Here is a 21,641-nt window from a genome sequence, read left to right on the forward strand (position 1 = left end):
ATTTGGATGTCTTAGCTCAAGACAGTGAGGGCACTGAACAGGGTGCTGCAAGCTTCGAGATGTTGGGACCCGCTTCTTACTGTCAGCCTGCGCTGCTGTAGGGTTCCACGGGTGAGCCCTCCACCTCCCAGCTCCCCCTTTTCCTCAGCCCATGTCACTTCCGCTGGACATTTCTTCCCAAGGGTGATCTTGTACAGAGACAGTGCTGAGAGGTCGAATCTCTGTTTGGCACTGCACTGAGGATAAAATGCAAACCACCAGGCCTGGCGCCATCTAGGCTCTACATCTGGAGATGGAAATCTTCGGAACCCACAGCCTTTTCACAACCTTATCTGGGGCCACCAGGGCCAGAACTAGGGTGAGGCAAGTGAGCACACAAGTGTGTCCCAGGGGCACAGAATTTAAGGGGACACCAAAACGAGTCAGGAATTGAGATAAGTAACATTTTAATGCAATATTTAAAGAAAAAAAAAGCAAAATTAATGCAAAACAATCCACAATGAACAAAATACCAACATTTCAAATAAAGCTCAGGACTGTTGAGCCATATTGGAATCTGAAGCTAAAGCACAACTTGTAGCTTACATACATGTTTGCATGTATTCGTGTTTTTCTTTTTTTGATGGTAGATTTTTTTTTTAAAATATAAATTTATTTATTTATTTTTGGCTGCGTTGGGTCTTCGTTGCTCCGCATGGGCTTTCTCTAGCTGTGGCGAGCGGGGGCTACTCTTCGTTGCCGTGCACGGGCTTCTCACTGCAGTGGCTTCTCTTGTTGCAGAGCACGGACTCTAGGCGCGCGAGCTTCAGTAGTTGTGGCACGTGGGCTCAGTGGTTGTGGCTCGGGAACTCTAGAGCGCAGGCTCAGTAGTTGTGGCACACGGGCTTAGTTGCTCCGCGGCACGTGGGATCTTCTGGGACCAGGGATCGAACCCGTGTTCCCTGCATTGGCAGAAAGATTCTCAACCACCATGCCACCAGGGAAATCCTGATGGTTGATTTTTTTTTCCCAGAGCATTAAAATAGTTGAAAACTACTTAAAAATTGAAAAGGTGGTATATTAAAAATCCTAATATGAAGTTTAAATTGATTGTTTATACTGAAACCGAATTTATTGTTATTTTACAGTTTAAGTTAATTAAAAATTATTTAAGGGACTTCCCCAGTGGCACAGTGGTTAAGAATCCAACTGCCAGTTCAGGGAACACGGGTTTGAGCCCTGGTCCGGGAAGATCCCACGTGCCGCGGAGCAACTAGGCCCGTGAGCCACAACTACTGAGCCCATGTGCCGCAACTATTGAGCCCATGTGCCGCAACTACTGAAGCCCACGCACCTAGAGCCTGTGCTCCACAAGAGAAGCCACCGCAATGAGAAGCCTGCGTACCGCAACAAAGAGTAGCCCCCGCTCGCCACAACTAGAGAAAGCCCGCACACAGCAACGAAGACCCAACGCAGCCAAAAAATAAATTAGTTAATTTTTTAAAAAAGAAAAAAAGTTTTTTTTTAATTATTTAAGAGTCTTTCCTGGTGGTCCAGTGGTTAAGACTCCGCACTCCCAACGCAGGGGGCCCAGCTTCGATCCCTGGTCAGGGAACTAGATCCCACGTGCCGCAACTAAGACCCAGCGCAGCCAAATAAATAAATAAATATTTTTAAAAAATGATTTAAGACTGTCACTTGGTTGAGAGAAATTGTCAAACTTGGCGGTTCTCTCAATTGAAAATGGGATGGGCAAAAGCATAGATTTTTAGAAATATTGTTGATGAGTTTGCCTCAGGGTCTGCTATGGCTCTGCCCAGCACTGCTGGCCCAACTGAGGGGGCCTTCTTTTGGCTTCTGGAACATTCCACGCTCCCCTTCCCCCAAGGCCTTCACCTAGGCTCTTCCCCTCTGTCAGAAAAGGGACCCTCACTCTGGCCGGCCTGCTCCTGCCCAGCCTGCTGCCCAAGGGCAGGCCTTCTGAGTGGCCTCCCGAAACTTTTCCAGCTCCGTCAGCCCACCCCAGTGTGGAATGATACCCTACTCTCCCTCGCTCGACAAGGGCTCGCCTCCCTCCCCACTTCATCCCCAGGGCAGGCAACATCGGCACCATGTTCCGAGAGCACAGCACTGAGTCACTGTTCCAGGGCAGGCGGGGCTTCCCAGTGCCCAGGAAGGATACGTAGGGTTGAGCCTAGTGAAGAAGGATGGAGAAGAATCACAGCAGAGAATAAATAGCACCTTTTGTTGTTACAGCCGATGCCAAGTTCGGAGATGGCCCCACCTTGCCTCCTCTCATCCCCGTGGTGCTCATAGCCTGTCTTTCCTCCAGTTACTCAACAGACATCTCTTGGTTGGTGTATTGTAAACATCGTGCGTACACGCCTTGCCCCTTGATTTCTTTGTGCCAGGGACTCCCTTGAGCTCTTCCCAGGAATTTGGTTCCTTTTGTCTAGAAAGGCCAATGTGTCATCTGATTTCTTAATCCTCTAAGCTCTCATTCGCTGACTTTTTTTTTTGCCCTGTTGGGTTTTGAGGCCCTCCTGCTTACAGGGGCCTGAGGTCACTGCAAAGGCCACAGCTGCTCAGAGCTGTTCCCGCCCTTGTCCGTTAGGGTCCAGAGACTATGTTTGTATCAAAACGTCTTCCAAGTAAAATATTTGTTTTCGCAGTTAGGCCTTTTTATAGATGGCCAGACCCTTGGCCAAAGCATTGATTGATCCGGCAACAGTGAAGTCCTCATGCTGAAGAGTCAGAGGAGTCTTGTTTCCTTCTTTGTGTCACTGGGTGACTTTGCAGAGGGACGTGCCTTCAGAATGTGCCCAGAGCTGGAGCTGGTGAGACAGAAATTTGTGGCCTTGAAAGAAATACTCATGCGATGCTTCTTGTCTGCTAGAATTGTAATTTTATTATTATTATTATTATTGGCCGTGCCGCACAGCTTGTGGGATCTTAGTTCCCCGACCAGGGATTGAACCCAGGCCCTTGGTAGTGAAAGCTCAGAGTCCTAACCGCTGGACTGCCAGGGAAGTCCCTAGACCGTTAGAACCAGGAAGCTCTGTTGGTGATTGCTTATGAAGCTCCGCCAGCCTTCTGGGCGTGGTGTGACTCAGCTGTCACCTCTCAGTGCAGCGGCTTGTCTGGCTCTCTCTTGGCCATCTGAGAGCAGGGATCACTTGTGTTCATTTTTGTTTTTTTTTTTAACGCTTTCTTGATTTAATTCACATGCTATACAATTTGCGCATCTGAAGTGTACAAACCAGGGAATTCCTGGCAGTCCGGTGGTTAAAACTCTGCACTTCCACTGCAGGGGGCGTGGGTTCCATCTCCGGTCAGGGAACTGAGATCCCACATGCTGCGAGGCAAGGCAGAAATAAAGTGTACAAACCACGTGTGTGCAACCACCATCACAATCAGTTTTGGAACATCTTGATCCCCCCCAAAAGAAACCCCACACCACTTAGCCGTCACCTCCCAACCCCCTCATCCCAGCCCTAGCGCTAGGTAACCACTCATCTTTCTGTCTGTGGGTTTCCCTGTGCTGGACATTTCGTATCAATGGAATCCTTTGTGTCTGGCTTCTATCACTTAGCATCGTGTTTTCCAGGTTCACCCACGTTGTAGCACGTGTCAGTATGTCACACTTTTTTGTGGCATGGCCAAACGTATTCCATTGTACGGGTCTGCCATATTGTATTTATCCATTCATCCGTTGATGGACCTTTGGGTCGTTTCCGCTTTTTGGTTATTTTAAATAATGCTGCTGGAACGTTTGTGTACAGGTCTTTGTGTGGCTCTGTTTTCATTTCTCTTGGGTACACACGTAGGGGCAGAGTGCTGGGTCATATGGTAGGGACCCCTTCTTACTGTTCCCAAAACAGTAGGGTTCCCCTCTGCGCAACACACGCCAACAGGAGGCCAGCAGAGGATGAGGGAGGTGGAGCCTCACGCCCGGTGTTGGCAGAGAGCTGAGACTCCACCGCACGTGCTGAAGCACGTGCCTCTCTGTCCATCCCCAGCACCGTCTTATGATCAGGGAAATAGGCCTGGAGGGAGGGAGTGACCTGGCTCCATACGGAAGCACTCTGGACTCAGCACCGGCAGGACTGCATTCTGACTCTCAGGGGCCCGAGGCCCTGTGTATAAGGGAGAAGTCAGCCCTGAGTATTGGACCTGCTGGGAACTGGTCCTGAGCTGGGCCTGTCGTGGATCCCCTTCCTGCGCACCGAGGACTGCACTGCTCACCCCCTATTCCTCCCCCGACAGGGTGCTTCTGCCAACTGGTGGAACCATCGCCACTTCCAGCACCACGCCAAGCCCAACATCTTCCACAAGGACCCGGATGTGAACATGCTGCATGTGTTTGTCCTGGGTAAATGGCAGCCCATTGAGGTACGATGAAGGGGACCAAGTGGCCATGGGCAGTGTTGGGCCTGCGCAGGGATCAGGGGAGGAATCCCGTAGGGTGGAGAGTGTCTGATGTTTACACGAAAACCTTTCCTGGACACCCTGAATTATTCAAGCTGAAATGTCTGTGGGATGGCGTCCTGTGTAAATAATGGATACAGATCCTTATCAGAGTGGTCGATGCCTCCCCACCTCCCATGGGCCGGGGAAGAGCATTTCCTGGCTTGTTCCTTCCAGTTTAGCAGGAAGGCACAATTCCAGAGCTCAAGCTTGGTCCCCGAAGACCAGCCCCAGGAAACCTTACTTGGAGGGTCACAGTCCCCGATGCTGGGAGGGACCTCAACGGGGTCTGGTCCCACCTGCTTCACCACAGATGCCAAGCGACGCTTGGCAGGAGGAGGGTGTGTGTTCAGGGTCACATCATTTTTTGGCCAGTCTAGGATGAGGCCCCAGATCTGACAGCTAGGCCATTTCCTTCCACTCCATCACACTGCCTTGTTTTTACATTAGTTTTTTAAAATTATTATTATTATAAATATAGAACATACCTGTTACAAGCATTTAAATAATAACAGAAATCGACCAAACTAAGAAGTGAGTCTCCTATTATCTCTACCATCCCCCCTTTGCCTCTAGTGTCATGCCCCTGAGGGTGACCACTGTGGACAACATACTACAAAATCCTTCCAGATATTTTCTATGTGTGTAGACACACACACATATCTTTTTTTAAACACAAAAATTAAAACTTAAACAATTTTTCTGCAACTTGCTGCCTCACCAAACGTACACGTCCTTGCTGGAGTCAGAAGTGTATGGACCTCCACCTGGGGCTGTCCAAGTGCTCTGTCGTATTTCTATACCATAATGTAACCCACACTATTTCATGACAGGAAAAATTGGTGTTGCTAAGTCTTTGAATAAAGGCCCCCCCGCCAACGCATTTAAAGAATGTAAAGACTGTCCTCATTTAACATTCTGCGAAAAGTAGAGCCTCTATGTGACAGCCTCTAAAAAAATCTGCATATGCTTTACTTTTCAGAAATACATTGGTGATGTAAACTAAAGTTTAGAAGATCCTTGTTGCTTTTACGTACATCTTAAGTGTGACGCGCAGAGTAGGGGCCCGATAAGCGTTTGCCACGAGAGGCATGTTTACCCTCAGTAAGGAGCAGTGTCTTTAGTTGGTCGTATTCCCAGTAGTGTTGGCCTCCAAGGATTGGAACAGGGAGAGAAGAGAGCCTGTCCCCTCAATCCCGGTTGGTACCCCCCTCTCCTGTTTCATATCTATCTGACAGAATATCCGAGCAGAAACGTGGGTTTTCTGTGACGTTGTCAATTCAGAGGAAATTAGCCAAAATTCAGTACTTTGGAAGTGTGGAGGCTCTCTGGCTGGGCAAGGATTTTATTCTCTGCCAAAATACATGCTTACGTTTTCCTTCTAGGAAAGAGTTTGCTCGCTTTGATTTGAGGTGTCTAGATAGCAGGACTGATTAACCTGGGTCCATCCGATAAGAAGACAAAGGCTTCCCTTTCTGGGTGAGGCTTCATGCTGTAGAGCTGTTGACTGGCTTGACAAATGCTCTCTGTGTCCCTGAAAACGAAATCTAGTCTCACCAGTGATGCTGGCAACAAGGCGTCTCTCCTCTCTGTGGGGTGGCCGGCGAAACTTCTCCCAACATTTCTCCCTAGACGCCTCTCGAATGCCGACTTCTGGGAAGGGGGTGCGGTGGGAGGATTTGGGGATCTGGCCATCCAGTTGCCAGTGGCCTTGAAAGACCATGGCCACGGCCACGGTGCTCCATGAAATCCTTTCTCTCACATACTCGGGGGAAAGGCCAGCTGTTTCTGGGTTCCTGGTTGAGCCATACCCTGGTGTCCACAGGACCATGCTGCCTGGAAGGGACCTTTCTTTTATGCTTAGAAAGTTCTTCATATATTTTCAGTGTTTCATGGTTTCACTTTTTTTTTGGCCGTATGGTATGCGGGATCTTAGTCCCCTGACCAGGGATCGAACCCGTGCCCCCTGCAGTGGAAGCGTGGAGTCCTAACCACTGGACCGCCAGGGAAGTCCCTGGTTTCACTTTTATTTATTTATTTATTTATAATTTTTAATTTTTTAAATTTTTTGGCCGCACCACGTGGCATGTGGGATCTTAGTTCCTGGACCTGGGATTGGAGAATTTCTCCTTCTCATTTGGTGGACTTAGAGCAGTGAGGAACCTTCTTGCTACAGAAAAAGAATATCCCGCAAAGAGAGGCCATGATTCCTTGAGGCCCTGTTGTCTTCCAAGATCTCCAAAACCCACTTCCTGCCTCCAAAAGAAAAGTTAGAATGAAGCTGGGAGCTTGGCCAGGAGAGGGTGGGGGAGCTGGATCTTGGGCAACTATACGAAGCCAGGGCCCTCAAGGAGGACTGAAGTGTCCCATGCTGGTGGCACCCTCTGGCTCCTGGCAGAAGCAGAGGCAAATCCCCTTTGGAGGGAAGTGTCCAAATACAGGTAAGAAGATTCCCATTGGTTAATACCAAGTAATGAGCTCCCAATCAGAGATCGCCAGCACAGAAGGAGGCTAGCCACTATGAGTGAGAATCAGAAGAAACAACATAGAACAGATTTAGATGCTATAGAACCCCGGATACTCAGGTCCTATATACAATATAGAAAGGTTATGTATGAACTTAAGATAAATAAACAAGTGATTATTAAAGAGAACCAAACAGATTTTTGAATGACCAAATGAAGTGTAGATATAGATGTATATCTCCAAAAGAATGGGTTAAATAGATTAGACAGAGCTAAAGAGAGAATTAGAGTCCTGGAAAATATATATAAATAATCAAAAAGTAATATGGTTTGCTCTCTGTTGGGTCCCCAGGGCCTGTGCATAGTAGGCCCTCAGCGTGTTTGTTGAATGAATAAGCTGCTTTGTGTCGGCCTGTGCTGGGAGTTGGAGGCTCGGAGCTGGCCATTGTCCCTCTTCCTAGGATACTCCCAGCCCAGTGAAGGAGCTGAGACGCGCCCTCAGATGGGCATGTTACCCTCTAGGGGGTAGCAGGAGACATCAAGCCAGCAGCTCTGTTGAGGGTGTTAGGAGTTGAGGGAGTGCTGACAGCAGGGATCTGCACCCAGGGAAGGGGGAGAGTTCTACGGGGTCGAGAGGGGTCTGCAGGTGGAGAGGGTCTGGCTGTGGATGAGAAGTGGTGGAGCCCCATCAGAGCCTGGTTCCCTGGACCTCTTTTTTTTTTTTTCTTTCTTTTTGGCTGCACTGTAGCATGTGGGGTCTTAGTTCCCCGACCAGGGATGGAACCCATGCCCCCTGCAGTGGAAGCGTGGAGTCTTAACCACTAGACTGCCAGGGAGGTCCCCTGGTGTCACTTTTGAATGCTTGACTCTTGCCAAATGGGACTTGGCTAAGACTGCTGGTCAACCTTCATAATTTTCAGGAGTCAGCCAGTTTTCCTGGTTCCCCCTCACCGGGTCACGCCACCCCTTCTGAGTGGGAGGGTATCCCCTCCTGAACCCCAGCACCTGGTCTGGGCTGAGCGTCAGCACGGTACGCTGTCTGGGTGACTTGGGCGTCGTGCCGATCCGTGCCGATCCATCCACAATGGCTCCTTAGAGCTCACTGCAAGCTTGTCGTGGGCCGACTTCCCTCCAGGAAAGCATTTACGTCTTTACATTCAACCTTTCCATCCAGAAATGAGACATCTTTCTCCATTTATGCTTGAGTCTCCTTTTTATATCTCTTAGAAAGGTTTTCCTTTTTTAAAAAAATTTATTTTTATTTATTTATTTATTGTTGGCTGTGTTGGGTCTTTGTTGCTGCATGCGGGCTTTCTCCAGTTGCGTCGAGCGGGGGCTACTCTTCATTGCCACGCGCAGACTTCTCATTGCAGTGCCTTCTCTTGTTGAGAGCACAGGCTCTAGGCGCGCGGCTTCAGTAGTTGTGGCACGTGGGCTCAGTAGTTGTGGCACGCGGGCTCAGTAGTTGTGGCGCACGGGGCTTAGTTGCTCCGCGGCATGCGGGATCTTCCGGACCAGGGCTTGAACCTGGGTTCCCTGCATTGGCAGGTGGATTCTTAACCACTGCGCCACCAGGGAAGTCCTCCTTTTCTTTATATGTCTTGTGAATTTTTTTTTTTCAATTAAATCCTGGGTAACTTCTATTTTTTGTCATTATGATAGGGGTTTCTCCAGTATTCAGGAAACCTGTTAATGTCTGGCTAGTTATCTTATGTCCAGCTAGTGTCCACTTATGTCTGCTTATGATTCTAGTTGTTTTTCAGTTGATTTTTTTGAATTTCCTGGGTAGACAGTCACATCCCTGAAAATAATGAAAGTTTAGACTCTTTCTAATCGCTCTACACTCTTATTCCTGGCCTGGGTTTTATGGCGTTACTGAAACTTCAGAACAGAATTCGTGGTGATGTCAAGGACGGTCTTGTTTTGCTCATCCTGCCCCTCCACCACCCACTTTTTTTTTTTTTTTTTCCATATCATGGGGGGGAACGAGGAGGCCCTTAGCCCTGTAGCTCTGTAAACGGGCTCTCAGAAGCTGGGGATGTTTCTGCCTTCCTGCCTGAGATCCTGCTTGTCCCGCCCATCTGGGAGGCTCTCCCTGCCCCACGGCCGGTCTGCAGCTGACCCTCCAGGCTTCCTTCTTGAACAGGCCAAATATTCCCTTGGAGCACCTGTGGCCCTCCTCTCAGGGCCCTCGGGCTGGAGTCTTGCCACCTTGCATGCCTGCCGTGGCCATGTTCCTCATTTCTGTGTGTGAGTCTGGGCAGGGTTTTGCAACTGCTCCCCTCCCCCTTCCCCTGACCGACAAGGAAGGGCCTGGTCATTCCTCAGACTTTTTTTTTTTTTTTTTTTTGCGATACGCGGGCCTCTCACTGTTGTGGCCTCTCCCATTGCGGAGCACAGGCTCCGGACGCGCAGGCTCAGCGGCCATGGCTCACGGGCCCAGCTGCTCCGTGGCACGTGGGATCCTCCCGGACCAGGGCACGACCCCGTGTCCCCTGCATCGGCAGGCGGACTCTCAACCACTGCGCCACCAGGGAAGCCCATCCTCAGACATTTTGTTCCAATGCTGAAAAGTCCCCTGCACGTGCCCCTGGCACCCCCTCAGCCCATAATCCAAGCCCGGCCTTGTGGTCCTTCCAGAGGCTGAGCACAGGAGGGTCAGCTGGCCGGGGCCCAGGGTGGTGGGCCTCCGGGAAGACAGGCCGCCGGGGCTGGCCGTACTCCACCTCCCTCTGCCTCGGGCCTGTGCTCCCTTCAGCCTCAGCTTGAGGACGTGTCAAAGCAGGATCTGCACGTGCCGCCACTCCCTGGGGTCTGGACACGACAAGCCACCCGGATCCTCGCCCGCAGCTCGAGTGGAAGCACCCCTATCCTCCTGCAACTCCCCTGTGATGGCCTCATGACCCGAGCTTTCTCCCTGTGTGTGATAAGGACTGTCCTGGAGGGCAGAGGCCTGTGGTCCCCACTGGGGAGGAAGGTTGACTCTTACTGAGTCCCCGGGCCTAGCACTGTGCCGAGCGCTGCACGTGGGGCGTCCCTTAATCCTTGCTTAACCGGGAGGCAGGAACCCTCATCAAACCCATTTTATAGGTGGAGCAGCTGAGGTTGAGAGAGAAATAACTTGCTCAAGGCTACAGCTAGAAGAGCAGTGCCGCCATCCAAAACCAGGCTGCCTGGCTCCCAGCCAGGGCTTCCGGGTCCTGTGGGGCCCTGCCTGGGGCCACCACCTGCTGGACACTAGAGGCCTGTGCTTGTTGGATCCCTCCAGCTTCCTGATGAATTAAGAAGCCAGGAGCCCCTCCTCCTAGCTTGGTACATTCTGAAACAGCTCTCCCCATCCCTTCCCTGTGCCCATGACATACAACTGAGTGTTGCAAAGAACTGAGCGTGTGAAAGTCAAGAAGCCAGAAGGTTGGCCCCGGGCCAACCAAACCACAGCTGTGCCTGGCTGGTTTTCGGAGGAAAGCTAGTGCCCTGGATCAGCCTTCCCCTGACAGGCGACCTTGCAGTTCCCCTAACTGAGGTCATCAAGACGGGAACAGGCGTCCCATGACATTTCGCACGTTACCACACACGGGCGCACGTGTAACCGTGACTGGCCTTCCCCCACGGTCCTGAAGTGCTTTCACGGCCCCATCACCAACGGGCCCTCGACAGCCCTAAGAAGTACTAAGAAGTACCCATCATACCTCCACTTGACAAATAAGGAGCCCACAGCTCATGGGGTGGGAGGGCGCGGGGACAGCAAAGCAATTTGCTCAAATAACAGATTGTTTCCAAATCTTGAGCCCCCGCCTCTCTAAGGCTGGGAGCCCTCAGGGGTGGACAGGGGAGGCCTGCCGCTGCCTGGGGGCAGGGACTCGGCAGCTCCCACACGACAGTCTGGGGCATTGAGGGGACACGCATGGGAGCCTGCAGTGCTAAGTGGCCAGGGGCAGCTGGGGAGCATCAGCCCCGTGTAATCTCCTGTCACCCCCTACAGGGCACCATGGATCAGTGCAAATAGGGTGCTTACTGTGCAAATGCAGCTTCAAACCAACTCCCCAGCTGCGCCCACCCCTGAGACCTTCCGTGGGGTCCCTCTGCCAGCCAGCCTGCGCTGCCTTCAGTGCTCACTCCCCGAGTAGCGTTGGACCAGCCTGAGGGTCTTCTGGGCCTGGGGCTGTCCACTGGGTTGACCTGTGGGGCAGAGATGTAGGAGGCCTCCTGTCCAGGGCTGGAGAAGCCTGCAGACAAAGTCTGGGCCCGGTTCCTGGCTTCTGGGAGGAGGTTAGAGCAAGACCTGGGGGCCTGTTCTATGGGCCCCATGCTCCCCAGAACTCAGACCACCAGACCGGCCACTCAGGGGGCGCCTCTAATCCCTCCCTCCTCTGGAAAGTTGTCCAGAACTGTGTCTGGTGTCCCCCGGCTGGGACCTCTCCAAGGCCAGCCGCAATCTCACTGACAGCCTTCGTGCAAAGGACGTGCATTCTGGGGACGGGTGAGACCCCTGCCAAGGCACAGGGGGCCACACGGAGCAAAGGGATTGATTCTGGTGGTGCTTCAGCTGGGTGGGCCACGGCCATGGCCTCTGTGCCAAGATGCACGTCCTGGGGACAGGCTTGGCTTTGCTCCCCCCGGGGCCCGTCTGTCCGTGGGCTCTCCCTGTGATTTTGGCAATCCCTCCCCTCTTGTGTTCTCACCTCAAGAACAGGAGCACAGGCCTAGAGGATGTCCAGGGTTTCGCCGTCCATATCGTGCTTTGATCTCCCAGCTGAAGGAAGCAGCAGTGGACATGATTGGATGAGAGCGCGCCAGCCTCCGGAGCCGGGGGTGGGGTTGGGGGAGGGGGGCTGAGGAGCTGTGGCCCAGGGGTCAGCCCCTGGCATTTGCGCCCTTGTTCTCATTGGCTCCTCTTGGCAACCAGTGATTTGGATGCCAAACAGGGCTCAGGCGGGCTCCGCGACCTGTGCGGTGTCTCAGCGCAGGTGAGAGGCAGAGTCGAAGCCCAGGCTCCCCACACAGACCCCCAGCATCGCAGGTGCCCGTCTTCGAGCAGCATCTTTTGGTCTCAGTCCCCTAAGGGCCAGGTGGGCTGGTCCCTGTGGGGGTGGACCTTGAATTAAGGAGCTGCAGGGGCCCTGTGGGGCCGTGGGTCCCCTCACCCGGGTTCATGGTCAGTGTGGCCTGAGCCACTTGGTACAGTGAGGATGCCCACGCCCCAGCCAGCCCTCCCAGCCCATCTCACTTGAATGTCTGGGTGTCAGGGTGCCCTGGGTAGGACCAGGTGACCAGGTGTGGCCTGAAGAGTCCACGTGGTCCACGTGGTGACCTCTTCTGGCCCGCCGGCATCCTCAAGTGAAAAGTCTCGGCCTGGGAATTGCAGGAGGCTCCGAGAAGGTAGATGCGCCTGGCCTGGTGACTGTTAACAATTCCCCAGGCCCTTACCTGAGTTCTCCTGCCCATTGCGGGCTCCAGGGAGCTTCTCAGGCGGACCCAGGAGCTTTTCTGTCTCCCAAAGGGGTGGAAACTGGCCAAGGAGCTCCCTCTGGGTGTCTGTGCCCGCCACGTGCACTGTTGAGTTGTGCATTCACTCAGCATTTATTTAGTGCCTGTCGCATGGGCTCTGCGTCCACTTTCTTGGGTTCAGATCCCAGCCGGCCCTGCGGCCTCGGGCAGTGATTTGACCCAGAGCTTCAGCTTTGGAAGCATCGCTTGTAGAGGAGCACATGAGCCGAGGCCAGCATGGGGTGCAGCTTGGCATCGGCACGCCCAGCGAGGGCTGAGGAAGTGTTGGCCGGAGTGGCCGGGAGCCCACAGGGGCCCAGCCTTGGGAGCCCAGGGTGCAGAGGACAGAAGCCCCCTGGGCAGGAGGAAGGAACGGTGCTGCAGAGCAGGTGGAGGAGAGCACGGGAGGCTGGAGCCTGAGGGGTGCTGGGGGCTCATGGTCTCTGCTCTCTCCTCAGTACGGCAAGAAGAAGCTGAAATACCTGCCTTACAACCACCAGCACGAGTACTTCTTCCTGAGTGAGTGCTGGGACACCCTGCCACCACACCCGGACCCCCTTCTCACACCAGTGTGGCCCTCTGTCTCCCCTCCCACCTGACAACCTTCCAGACCCAGAAAGTGACACCAGACCTGTGAGATGAGAAGGGGCCACAGCAGCCATCCCAGGCAAACCCCACGTGGCCCATGATGCAGAAGGGACGTGGGCCCAGACACCTGCCCAGGGTCCCACACTCATGATCGCTGGGCGGGGTGCCGGCAGGTGCTGTCTGCTCCCAGCCCCCTCCTGGGTACCGGGGCCCCGGCCGCCTCTGCCCGGGAGCTGCAGAGCTGACACCACATTCCGGCTTCTGCTCCCAGCTCCCTCCCGTCTTCCAGGCCCACCCGGGTGAGACAGGCCCTCTAAGCGCCTCTCCTCTCTCTCCTGCAGTTGGGCCACCGCTGCTCATCCCCCTATACTTCCAGTACCAGATCATCATGTCCATGATCGTTCACAGAGACTGGGTGGTGAGTCCAGGGGGCCCGGGAGTGTGGGGAGGAGGGCGACGGAGGCGAGTGGACCCTGGGGGCCTGCAGGGCCCCTGGCATCTCCTCCTGGGGTGGCTGCCTTGTCGCCCTCAGGAAGGGACTAGCTCTGAGGCTGCCAGGAGCCAGGGAGGCCATAGCACCCCAACCGTAAAGATCCCCCCACACAGGGCACCCACTGGGAGAGCCACGGCCTTGGCAGAGCTCCTCAGAAAGTTCCTGAAGGCAACGTATGAGCCCGCCCATCCAAGGCTCTGCTCCAGCCATCGCCCTCCTGTGTCCCCGTGCGGCCCCTAAGACCCGGTGGACCGGGCCACACTGCACTCTGGTTGGTAAATGGAGAGCCGCCGGGCACTTAGTTTGCTGCAGCTGCATGAGAGAGCCACAAACCGAGTGGCGTTTCTGTTAAACGACAGCATCGCATGTCTCGCAGCTCTGGAGGCTAGAGCCCGAGATCAAGGTGTCTGCAGGGTTGGTCCTTCTGAGGGCTCTGAGGAAGGATCTAGTCCAGGCCTCTCTCCCCGACTTGTGAATGACCATCATCTCATCCCTGTGTCCCTCATCTTTCCTCTGTGTGTGTCTGTATCTGTGTCAGGTCTCCCCCTTTGTATAAGGACACTAATCCTAGTGGATTAGGGCCCGCCCTAATGACCTCATTTCCACTAATTACATCTGCAAGGACCCTATGTCCCAATAAGGTCCCGCTGTGAGGTCCTGGGGATTAAGACCTCAACATACTCATTTTAGGGGCCGTGATCCAGCCCGTAACTCCAGAGAGAGAAAGGGACCCTGGAGAGGGCCGCGTGGCGTGGTGCACAGAGGTCTTTGGCTTGATGTAGATGTGCAGGCGTGGTTCTGTGGAAGAGGACGATGTGCCCGTGGTGGGATGCCCTGGGTGGAGCAGTGACCCTAGGCAGAGACTGCTTTGGGCAGAACAGGATTCCCTGGGGCGGGGACAGGGCCCCTGCCCTCGGGACCAAGCGGAGAGTCACTGAGTCAGTATTGCTGGTCTTTTTTAAAAAACCTAGTTTCATAAATGAAGATATTGAAACTCTAAGAGTTTGGGACTTGCCCAAGGTGACACCGAGGGGTGGGTCGGGCACTAGAACCCAGACCTCCCGATGTCACGGCCTGGATCCTGTCCCCACACCCCAACCACCACTGTCCATGTTTGTACAGCAATGGAAGCGCTTCAAAGTACTTTGTCTTACGTTCTCTCCTTGGCGTTATTGGCAAAGGTGCCTGCTGATTCTGCTAAGAGGGCCAGGCCTGGGACTCGGGAGCAGGTGGGGCTGTTTGGGGAGGAGGTGGGAGTCTGAGGTCTCTGCCAGCCCCGTGCTGGTGAAACCTATACTACACTCTTCTAAGACACGCTCTTTTATCCGTACCCACTGTGTTCCGGGAACGGTTAAGCACTGCCCCCTACGTCGTGTCATCTAACCCTGTTTTGCCAGCAAGGCAGGCACAGGCCAGAGGGAAGGAGTTTCTGGATCAGTTAAGTGGTGGAAATTGGAATCCAGGTCTCCTGCACCTGAGCTCACCTGGGCCCTGGAAGGGGTCACAGCAGAAAGGGACCGCGATGCTGCTGCTGCCGGGGGTACTTGAATCTGCTTTCATGGCAAATAACTCCTGACGTGAATATTTAATCCTTTTTTTATTTTTTAAACTGTGTTTGTTCCCTCAGGAACAAAGCATTACATAGGGACAGCGGGAAAGGGAATCAGACTTTGTACCTGAACCGGCTCAGGTGGCCCAGCCAGGGACATTTGATCGGGCCCCTCAGGGCAGAGCTCTCCCGCTGGGGAGTAGGGTTCAAGCTTGGGTTTCTAGTACAAAACTGTAGCTGACTGCAGCCAGGCATGGCGCCAGACCCAGCACTCCCCTCAGGGGCCCACATGGGCAGAGGCATGCCCTGCGCTGTGGTTTTCTGATTCATGGTAACAGTGAGCTTGGGTGCCACGTGTGGCTGTGACCTGGGGCAGTGGTCCTCAACAGGCACAATTCTACTGAGCCACTTGGCAACATCTGGGAGACTTTTTTTTTTTTTTTTTTTGGCCGTGGCATGTGGGATCTTAGCTCCCTGACCAGGGATCGAACCCGTACCCCCTGTAGTGGAAGCTTGGAGTCTTAACCACTGGACCACCAGGGAAGTCCTGGGAGACATTTCTGATTGTCACAACTCAGGGGGGGTGGAGAGCTGTTGGCCTCTAGTGGGCATCCTACCGTGCCCACGACAGCCCCCCAGAGATGAGAATAATCCAGCCCCGAATGCCAGCCAGCGTTGCCAGTGGTTACATCCTGGGGATGTTTCCCAGGCCTCAACTTCCTGGAGGTCCGATGTATCCGATACCACTTACTGCTCCTTCTTAAAATTCTCCGTGTCAGCTTCCAAGTGCCGCCTCTGCTGGTTCTCCTCCGCCTCTGTTTCCCTCATCTCCTTCATCCCCTACCTGTGAAACCAGTGGTCCCACAGTCACGTATCGCTCCGCACAACAATACCTAAGCACGTACCTCCGTTAATATATACGTACATCCTACTGCACTGCTTACACACAACAAGGAATTAAAATGAATGTTCAGACCGCCTCGGTCCTGAGGTCTTGCCCTCCGCCCACCGCTGGCCCTTCGACTCCCCTCCGCAGCCGCTCCCCCCAACCCCTTCCTACCCCAGCTGATGGTACCCACGCCAGGGACCAGCCCAGATTCCTCATGACCAAGTAGTCCCCAGGTGGAGCTGTCCCTGCCTCTTAAATATTTCTGGAATCTGTTATCTCCTCCTCAGTGCCGTGGGTCCTGGTTTGGGCCTCTGTCATTTCATTCCTGAGCTACTGGAATAACCGAATCTCCCCACCTCCAGTTGGCGGGGATCCAGTTTAAGGTCCAGAAGGGACCATGTTCTTGTTTAAAGCTCTCAGTGGGTCTTCATTGCCGGCAAGGTAGAGGCCAGTCCCCCCAGGCGGACGTGACCTGGCCTTGGTGTCCCGCCTCCACCTCGAGCGCTTGGGCTGGGGTATATGGAGCATATAATCTGTATGCAAACACAGCCCTTGCCCGGTCTTTTCTCTGGGCTTTTCTTCGTATTGTCATCATTCTGCAAACATCCATCCTACTGTTCTTTGCTTAGCTGACGTCCCGCGTTTCCCAGCCCAGCACAGGCACCACCTCCTGATGGAGGCCTTTCCTAAATCAGGATCGGGTCGGGACGTCATACCACACTCCCATCACCCCTGTAACTGTGTGTCCCCTTGCATATGATATTGAAGGGATCTCTGTATAAGTCTGTCCTTCCAGACGAGGGGCTCTGAAGGACTTCCTTTTGCCCCCAGCACCTAACTCGGTCCCTGACACAGAGAAGGCATTTACTGAGTGTTTGTGGAGCTTAACTGAACAGAGCTCGTTTGAAGGGTGAGTTTGCTGAGCAGATAAGGGGAGGAGCTTCCAGGTGGATGCAGCGAGACGCAGACGCTGCAGCGCAGCCTGGCTGTGGGAGATGGGCTGCGGATGAGGCCAGGTGGGTGGGCAGGCATGCGAGGGCCGTGCAGCTACTAAGGGGCTGGATTTTACCCTTTATCCCCCGGCGGGGAAGGAGGCCCGTGATGGCTTTGAGGATCGCAGTGGCGTGGTCCAGCTTGCATGTTAGGAAAGTCTCTATGGTAGCAAAGTGGTGCAGAGACCAGATTGGAGTCTTTAGAGCTCAGACTTGTGGACTGTTCTTATTGTTGCAACACCTTCAAGCCATGTAGAATCTCAGGGGGTGTGGGGGTGTTCTCTTCCCATCCTGCAGATGGAGGAACTGAGGCACAGCTCAGAAAATTACTTGCAGCTACACAGAGTAGGGTGGAGCTGTAATTAACAGCCAGCAGCCTGACCCGGAGCCTCTGCTCTCATCACTACCCTGCCGAGTGTCTGGGAGAAGTGATGAGGGAGAGGAAACAGTCAGTGCAAAGGCCCTGAGGTGGGAACAGGCTGGGTCAGGGTGGCTGAGAAGACAGTGGTCCCCAATCCCTGTGGGCTGATCTGGGTGGGATGGGAGGGCTTAGGGAAAGATAGAGTCTGCTTGGAGCTAAGATGGTCGCTCTGGTTGCCATGGTTACGGAGCCATTGGGGCAGCTGGGGGAGGTGCTTGCCCAGGAAGGGAGGAGAGCCGAGAGGAAGAGGGGCCAGGAGGAGAATCAGGTGTGGGAAGAGGGCCAGCAGTGTCAGAGGTTGCTGGGAGGGCCCAGAGGCGGGCGATGGATGGTGTCTCTGGCCTTTGTTGTGCTGGAGTGAATGTCCGGGGAGGAGACCCAGGCGCTGATGAGCAGTTTGTGAACCTGCAGGTGTCAGGGGTGCGTGCAGATGGTAATGCACCTTCAGAATCCTCGGGACCATGAAAGAGCTGCTGACCCCCGGCCCCTCCCCATGGCTGGCATCTGCTGGTCCCCATCCCTGTTTACTTCCCTAAATGCAGAGCTTGCAGCTCCCTTCCTGTTGCTAAAACACTCAGCATTTCCCTAGACATATAAAGACAGTCGTGCACACCCTGCACTGGCAGGCGTCGCGTCCTCAGTGGACCTGGTGCCCAGTTTCACGGAGGCCTGTTGAGCTTCCTTGGCCCAGCAGTGAGAGGGAGGTGCTGTGTACACACACCTGTGGTCGGGAAGCCGTGCCGGGGGGCGGGCGGGACACTCCCACATCTACCTGTTTCTCTCCGCAGGACCTGGCCTGGGCCATCAGCTACTATGCCCGTTTCTTCATCACCTACATCCCTTTTTATGGTGTCCTGGGGGCCATCATTTTCCTCAACTTCATCAGGTGCCTGCGCTTTGCTGGTTAATAATCCCTGGGCCCCTCGAGCACTGGCACTGATGGGGGCTTTGATGCGAGGCCCCCAAGAGGAAAGGCTCAGAGGTCCCCACTTCCTGCCCCGGCCCCTCATCAGGGGCTGCACTCGCTTCACCCCCCACCCGCCCTGGGCTGTGCGGGGTCGGGAGGGAGGCTCTGTTCCCACCGATTCCCCGGGCCCCGTGGAGACCGAGCACGCCGGGCTCCAGTGCTGAGCCGAGCTCGCTTCCAGGTTCCTGGAGAGCCACTGGTTTGTGTGGGTCACGCAGATGAACCACATCGTCATGGAGATTGACCAGGAGCCCTACCGTGACTGGTTCAGCAGCCAGGTGAGGGTGGCCAGAGCTGGGCCACCGGGGCCCTGTGGAGCCTGGACCCGAGGTCCATGTCCTTGGTTCCCGGGAACGTGGCTGCCCAGTGGGCCCGGCGCCGTCCTGCGCTTCCTGGGGCTGCCTGTGTCCTTCCGCTGGGAGGAACAGGGCTGGGCAAGAGAGAGTGGCGGGGAGCTTTTGGAGGGACCAGTGGGGAATCGGCAGGGCGGTGAGACCCCTGGGTAAGGCTGGGCCTCGTGGGAAGGAGACGGGGCCCTCTGTGCTTTGGCTCTTGGCCACTCATCCCCCTTCTCCCTGATAGCTGGTAGCCACCTGCAACGTGGAGCAGTCCTTCTTCAATGACTGGTTCAGCGGCCACCTCAACTTCCAGATCGAGCACCAGTGAGCGCAGGCGCGGGCGGGGAGGTGGGGGTGGGTGGAGGGTGGAGGCCGTACAGTGGAGGGAAGTAGCCACCAGCCTCCCCGGCAGAGGGCAGCAGTTGGGGACTACCTCTCTCTTCCCCAGTGAGGTCCCCCCACCGACCCTAGAGCGTATCTCCACCCCAGCGCCCCCCGAAGCCTGGAGAGGGGTTCTCCTGCCCTGGGCCACATGGTATAGTGGCGCCCACCCCTGCACGTGTGGCTTGGCATCTTCCTTGGTCCCGTGAGCCTAGCAGGGCAGGTGATTGGTCCCTTTATTGCCAGGGAACCCGAGGCCCAGCCCTCCCCCTCCACATGCCAGCCGCCCCTGTGGGCACATAGGGAGAGATGGACGGGGTCCCCTGGGCCCGGCCAGCCTCCAAGTGGGCTGTGAGAGGAGGTGGGCGCTTCCTCACGCCCGGCCCCCGCACTCTCCCCAGCCTCTTCCCCACCATGCCCCGGCACAACCTGCACAAGGTCGCCCCGCTGGTGAGGTCCCTGTGCGCCAAGCATGGCATTGAGTACCAGCAGAAGCCGCTGCTGCAGGCCCTGCAGGACATCATCAGGTAAGGGCTGGCGGGCACGGGCGCTGGCGCCCCTGGAGGTCCGTGGGGCACAGGGGGGAGACTGAGAGGCACGTAGCTGGGACCACCCATAGTGAAGACGGGTGACGAGAGGAGCCGAGGCCCTGCTGGCACTGGTGCCCCCCGCCGGCCCCTCTGTCGCTAGGAATTGCCTGGCCTCTGTGTGGGTTGGATGAGGACCTTCCCTTGGTCCTTTCACGGGGTCTCCCGGGGAGCCCTGAGCTAGCAGGCCCGCAGGCCCCTGGCTGAGAGCTGAGAGGAGGCACCCATGCTCCCAGCCCCCCGCTTCCTGAGGCTCCCTGGTCCCTGACTGTCCCTATCCCTCTCTCTTCCCAGGTCCCTGAGGCAGTCTGGGCAGCTGTGGCTGGACGCCTACCTCCACAAATGAAGCTGCAGCCCTCCGGGTGCCCATGGGGGAGGGGGACCAGGTGGGGATGGTGGCCAAAGGGAAGGGTGGGACTTGGTTCAGGGGGGTGTCATGAGGCTGTGGTACCTGCTGGCTCACAGACTCTGGGTTCGGTCTTTCCTGTTTTGCTCTCTGGTTTCGCTGCCTTTGCGCCTCCCCCCAGCACCCTCCCTCCTGGGGCCTGCCCGGTCAGCCCGGCTCTCCCCACCTAGGAGCAGAGCCAGGTGGCTGCAGCCTGGCCACTACCCTCTGCCCCTAAGCATCTGCAGACCAGAGGTGCACAGGTGCAGCCTGTGGCCCCCACCCCCTTGCACCTGGCCTCCAGGCCTCACACCGCCTTCTGTTCTCCCTCCGATGCTCTTGAGGTCTGCAGGGCTGGGTCCTAGCCAGCAGGACGGCTCCCTGAGCCTGCAAGTCTGGCTCCACCCTCTCTGATGGCCGCCCACCGTCTGCCCCTACGTGGGGTGGCGTGCTTTGTGCCTGGGTCTCATTCCCACCGCCAGGATCGGTACTTGGGGCGTCCCTGCAGGCCCCACTTTCTCTTCAGAGGTCTTCAGCCCCTGGGCCCTGACGCCAGGCTCCCAGTGTCTGTAGCGCAGCCAGCTCAGGCCTCGGGGCCCAGGGAAATGTTCTCCTGGCCCCACTGGAGCCCTCTGACCCGGGGCTCGAGCAGTTCCACCCTGCTGCCTCCCAGCTCCAGAGCCTGGGACTTTGGGTCCAAGGGGCAGTGCCACAGATGGGCTTAGCAGAAGCAATGGCCAGGTCAGGGGTCAGCCAGCCTGTAGGCTCAGCCCTGTCCCCCCATCCCTGTTCAGATGTTTGTCCTGGTTGAGAGGCCTAAAATTCCGGAGCAATCAGACCCTTCCCCAGAGTGCTCCGTTACCTACCGGGCAGTGCCAGCCAGTCCCTGGCTGCTTGGCCCGTGCAGACTTGGGTCCCACAGGCTGCAAGCGGGCACTGGAGCCCGGGGGCTCATCCCAGTCCCTCCCCAGGTTGGGGCTGCCCGCGTGGACACTCTCTTTCACCATCTTCTATGCTGTCGTGTCTTTTCCTGGTTTTTTAACCTTTTGCTACAGGATGCATTCTGACGGGGGTGGCAACGGGACTGGGCCATGTGACAATCTGCCTGTTACCAGCCGCCCCTCGCAGCCTCCCCAGGCCCCACAGTGGGTTGAGCTGGGCTCACTCACTGAGGCCACGGTGGCCCTGAGTGTCGGGAGGCAGAGAAGGAAGGAGTCCCGGAGGAGGTGACCCTGAGGAGCCGGGGGTTTGGGGGGGACCTAGTGGGACAAGGAGGGGTTGGGGCTGGAGGCCAGACAGCTGAGGGGACAGGAAAGTGAGAGGGGAGGGTGGGGAGCTTGGTGCCCCTGGGAGCATCCAGAGCTGCTGCATTTGGAAATTAACCCACTAACCATTATGTAGCTCCAGGGGAGGGCGGGACAGGAGCCAGCCGCTGGCCAGCCAAGAGGGACCCGCCCTGGCTGGTGATGGACCTTCAGGTTGCCATGGCAACGAGGGTCCGCCTGAGGCCCTCCCACTGAGAACACACTGGCCAGAAGAGCCGCTGTCCCTCCCCTGGGGCAGAATGGATCCATAGGGAACTGATCTTAATTTTTATCATGTTGCTTCCCCACCCCTACATTTTTGGAAATAAATGAAGTGATTTTATTCTCA

At 55.7% G+C, this 21,641-nt stretch overlaps 1 protein-coding gene across 4 annotated transcripts in view; it reads left to right on the forward strand.

Moving 5' to 3' along the window:
* FADS2 (fatty acid desaturase 2) overlaps nt 1-21,641 on the forward strand; it is a 34,985-nt gene extending 13,344 nt beyond the window's left edge. For 3 of the 4 annotated variants that reach the window (XM_033860809.2, XM_073809059.1, XM_073809060.1), the window contains 8 exons: nt 4,246-4,371; nt 12,857-12,917; nt 13,328-13,404; nt 18,119-18,216; nt 18,479-18,575; nt 18,880-18,959; nt 19,418-19,543; nt 19,898-21,641. In XM_033860809.2, coding sequence (XP_033716700.1) covers nt 4,246-4,371; nt 12,857-12,917; nt 13,328-13,404; nt 18,119-18,216; nt 18,479-18,575; nt 18,880-18,959; nt 19,418-19,543; nt 19,898-19,949 — 717 coding nt within the window. In that variant the 3' untranslated portion in view covers nt 19,950-21,641. The remainder of the gene's footprint in view (nt 1-4,245; nt 4,372-12,856; nt 12,918-13,327; nt 13,405-18,118; nt 18,217-18,478; nt 18,576-18,879; nt 18,960-19,417; nt 19,544-19,897) is intronic. The other variant, XM_033860808.2, reaches the window with a different exon arrangement.

This window comes from Tursiops truncatus, chromosome 8 (genome assembly GCF_011762595.2).
Source record: "Tursiops truncatus isolate mTurTru1 chromosome 8, mTurTru1.mat.Y, whole genome shotgun sequence".
NCBI lineage: Eukaryota > Metazoa > Chordata > Mammalia > Artiodactyla > Delphinidae > Tursiops > Tursiops truncatus.